Source organism: Salvelinus sp. IW2-2015, linkage group LG33 (assembly GCF_002910315.2).
Source record: "Salvelinus sp. IW2-2015 linkage group LG33, ASM291031v2, whole genome shotgun sequence".
Lineage (NCBI taxonomy): Eukaryota > Metazoa > Chordata > Actinopteri > Salmoniformes > Salmonidae > Salvelinus > Salvelinus sp. IW2-2015.
In genome coordinates, this window is record NC_036872.1 from 34,644,024 (window position 1) to 34,648,733 (window position 4,710).

At 48.0% G+C, this 4,710-nt stretch overlaps 1 protein-coding gene across 1 annotated transcript in view; it reads right to left on the reverse strand.

Moving 5' to 3' along the window:
* LOC111957582 (potassium channel subfamily T member 1-like) overlaps positions 1-4,710 on the reverse strand; it is an 86,057-nt gene that overhangs the window by 32,590 nt on the left and 48,757 nt on the right. The window contains exon 16 of the mRNA XM_070436908.1: positions 1,521-1,649. Within this exon, the coding sequence (XP_070293009.1) occupies positions 1,521-1,649 (129 nt within the window). The remainder of the gene's footprint in view (positions 1-1,520; positions 1,650-4,710) is intronic.

Below are 4,710 nucleotides of genomic sequence, written 5' to 3' on the forward strand. Positions count from 1 at the left end.
CTGAATTGGTTCCCAATCAGAGGCAGCTGTTTATCGTTGTCTCTGATTGGGGATCCTATTTAGGTTGCCATTTTCCATTTAAGTTTTGTGGGTTATTGTCTATATGTAGTTGCATGTCAGCACTTGTTATATAATAGCTTCACGTTCGTTTTGTTATTTTGTTAGTTTGTTTAGTGTTTCTTCGTTTGATTAAAAAGTATGTATTCATATCACGCTGCGCCTGGTTCTCCTCACTACGACGAACGTGACAGAATAACCCATCAAACAAGGACCAAGKAGCGTGATAAGGAGGAACAGCGCTTAATGGGGAAATGGACCTGGGAGGAGATATTAGATGGAGCAGGACCCTGGACGCAGCCGGGGGAGTATCGCCGTCCTAAGGAGGAGATAGAGGCAGCGAAAGCGGAACGGCGATACTACGAGGATAAATACCGGAGAATAGAGGAACGGCGACGATATGAGGGTACACGGCTAGCACGGAAGCCCGAGAGGCAGCCCCAATACATTTTTTGGTGGGGGGCACACGAGGAGATTGGCTGAGTCAGGTAGGAGACCTGAGCCAACTCCTCGTGCTTACCGTGGGGAGCGTGTTACTGGTCAGGCACCGTGTTATGCGGTGGAGCGCACGGTGTCTCCAGTGCGTTATTCTAGCCCGGTGCGCTCCATTCTAGCTCCTCGCATTGGCCGGGCTAGAATGGGCATCCAGCCAGGAAGGAGGGTGCCGGCTCAGCGCTCCTGGTCTCCAGTGTACCTCCTTGGACCAGGATATCCTGCGCTGGCTTTGCTGTGTCTCCGGTGAGTCTGCACAGCCCAGTGCGTCCTGTGCCAGCGGGGCGAAAATAAACATCCAGCCAGGACGGGTTGTGTCAGCTCTACYCTCCAGACCTCCAGTGCGCCTCCAGGGTCCAGTACACCCTTTTCCTCCTCCCCGCACTCGCCCTGAGGTGCGTGTCCCCAGCCCGGTATCACCAGTTCCGGCACCATGCACCAGGCCTACAGTGCCTATAGTCTATCTAATTATTTCCATAAAGAGGATAAGAATGGATTCTCTGCTGCGTCAAGCTGTTGATATTATAACGATGCTGAAAAGATTGTATCACCTTGGCTTGGTGTTGATGGCAGTGCACAGTGAGATTGATGAGTGTGGAGACCCATGGTAAAGTTTATGGCAACGCAGTAGAGTTCAGGGAGGAGTCATTAATTAGGTACATGCCTTAGACTAATGACAAATGTGCCTGTTGATGTTGTCGTAGCAACTTGGGACTTGTTTACAAAGGAGGACACCTCAATCACAGGAGGTAGTGGCACCTTAATTGGGGAGGACGGGCTTGTGGTAATGGCTGGAGCGGTATGAGTGGCATGGTATCAAATACATTAAACACATGGTTTTCATGCATTTTATTTGTAGAACGCTTTCTCACAAACCCAAAGATTGAGATTTATGGTTTCAATAGTGATACCTCATTGTGGAGTTTTCAGTAGGAGGAGAGAATCATCAGTGTTTTAATGGGTGTACTCACTGTCCTCTGGAAGTGTGCACCAGGAGTGTGACCAGGGTGGATGTGGCTGGACACACACAGTTCAGGGCCAGCATGGCGTACTTGAATTCCTCCTCACAGACTACGTGATCTAACAAATAAAACAGAATACTGCAAGTCAGAGCAAATAGGTGATGTAACAACTTTGTTTTTGAAAGGAATGCAAAGAAGGAGAGAGGACGGACAGAGATGGAGAGAGGGAGCTGGGGATTGGGGGGACTGAGTGGAGGGAGCAAAACAGAGAGTTAGAGAAAGAGAGAGAGGGACAGGGAGACTGATAGAAAGAGACAGAGAGGGACAGGGAGACTGATAGAAAGAGAGAGAGGGACAGGAAGACTGATAGAAAGAGACAGAGAATAGATATGAAGTGACGACGAGACGGACAGGTAGAGACTGATTAGAAAGAGACCAGAAGGCACGGACAGGGAGATACTGATAGAAAGAGACCAGAGAGGGGACAGGGAGACGTGATAAAAGAAACAGACGAGGGTAAGGGGAGGAACCTGATTAGAAAGAGAGCAGAGGGCCAGGAAGACTGATAGAGAAAGAGTACAGAGACCGGACATAGGAGAACTGATAAAAGACAACAGAGACGAGGACAGGGAGACTGATCAGAAAGAGACAGAGAGCTGGACAGGGGAGACTGATCAGAAGAGAGAAGAGACGCACAACGGGTGTCAGGGCGACTGATAGAAAGAGACAGGCAGGGGCTGGGGAGTACTGAGTAGTTAAGAGACAAGAGGAGGGGACAGGGAGTATCTGATAGAAAGAGAGACGAGGGAGACAGGGGAAGACTGATAGAAAGAGAGCAGGAGAAGTGTGACAGGAGACTGATTAAAAGACAACCGCGACGGACAGGGAGAACCTGATAGAAAGGAACTCAGAGAGGGACAGGGAAGACTGAATAGAAAGAGACAGAGAGGGACAGTGGAGACTGATTAGAAAGAGACAGAGAGGGACAGGGAGCTACTGAGAGAGAAAGAGACCAGAGAAGTGGGGATCAGGGTAGACTGATAGAAAGAAGAGGGAGGGACAGGGAGACTGGATATGAAAAGAGACCTCAGAAAGACGGAGCAGGGGAGACTGATAAAAGAAACAGAGTACGACGGACAGGGAGACTGATAGAAAGAGACAGGGAGGGAGAAAGGGAGACTGGATAGCATAAGAGACAGGAGAGGGACAGGCTGAGACTGCATAGAAAAAGAGACAGAGAGGGAACAAGGGGAGACTGATAAAAGAAACGAGGGGACCAGGGATAGACTGATAGAAAGAGACAGCGACAAAGAGAGGCAAGGCAAGGCTCACCAGCAAACTTCACAATGGAATTTGTTCTCTGTTTTGCAGGGATCTGGACATACAGGGGGCAGTTTGGGGGCAAAGTCCTTTCACGAGCCCAGGCTCTGAGGGATGGTCCGTGGTGGTGCTGCAGGACAAAACAGCATTCCATTTCCATCTGCTACTTCTAAAAAACTTTTCACCCTCACTCAACCCGTAACATGTAATTCCCGATTGTTAAATGAGTCCTTGGAATTGGCCAGCTGGACTGTTATCTGGATTAGCTACGTCTAATATGAAGTTTGATGAAATCCAATTAGTTATTCATTTTTTCAAATTTCTGTCGCATGATTCGTAAAATCAGCCGAGTGGAAAAGTGAAAGATAGTTCTTTTTAAGCAACAGGTCTAACTAACCGCACAATCACACTGAGTTACAGTGGAAAAATTCCAGTTCATTGCCAAATCACAACTCAAACTGAATGTAAGCTCGAGTGACTGATTGCAATGCCGACACTGAATATGAAAGTCACTGAGTCTGATAATGAACATTACCAGCCCGCCGAGTGCGGATCCACCCTCAATTACCTAACTGGCTCAGGAATGTAAAACAGTGGCTTCTGCCCAAATCATCAACCATGTAGGAACAAACTGCTCTTAACCAGAAATACAGCACACACACACACACACCACACACACCACACACACACGAAGGGCCACACACGACAACCACACACACACACACCCCACACACCACACAGCACACGCACAGCACACACAATGACACAACAACACCCAACACACACACACGCACACACACACAACACACAACACCACATCACACACCCATCCGTTCAAGCCAACACCAGGAACTTCAGACAGGGTAATATATAGTGAGAACTGCTCCGAGAGCAAAACTAAGAGGCTAAAATCTGCCTGTGTTGTTAATGTTCCACGCGTGAATTGTCACACTGTATTAGAAGCTGTCCGATGTTTTTCAATCAGAGTATTTTCATCGTGTGACAAAACGGCAGAAGATGGAGGGTGAGCGCCTGCGTGGCAATTCATATTGCTGTTATCAGACAATGACGACCATGCAGTGCATGTGCTCGAGCAGTGGACAGGTTAAATTTTTCATAGTGCCATCTCCAGTTGCACTGCACATCCGGCCACAGTTTCTCCCTAGTGCTCATGGGGACAAGCAGTATTACCACAATCTCAGATCCAATACCATATCACCGACCACGGCACCGCTTAATTAAGCATCCACGACCGCCTCGTGGCCGCTTTAGCCCGTAGAAGTGCCGACTAATACAATAAAATCAGAGAGGATGCATAATATCAAAGTGGCTAAATACCCTGTAATTGTGTTTCCCTAGAAGGGCAGCCCCCCTAGCGACTGCTGGAAGCACGGTTTGATGTGAATGCGATCTCGAGCTATGATTTTGTTGTTGATGCAGTAAAGAACACGCTTTGGCTGGTTGTGTGAAGATGAGAGTGAGCCGTACTGAGACAGCCCATGTAACAACTGATAACTAAAAAAAGATAAGACGACTCGAGGAAGACGGACACAGCCAACTGAAATGAAGCACCGGCTTTGGCTGACCTTTCCCCTCTCCTTTATCTCGTGTCCCAGCTCAGCAACAAGGTTTGCATAGCACAAACTCCACTTTCATAGACTCTAGATTCATATCTGATGGCATCAGACAAAAGCCTATCCAACGGCAGTAACTGTAAAACTGTGAGGACTCAACCAGGGTGGGTGGAAGGTGCTCTATTTAGAGGTTTGTGTTTTCTGGAATCTGCCGACTTAATACCCATCAACTTACAAGCAGATCTGTGGACCCGTCACAAAACATTGATGGGTGTTTGAAATTCTTCTATTCTCTGAGGATTACC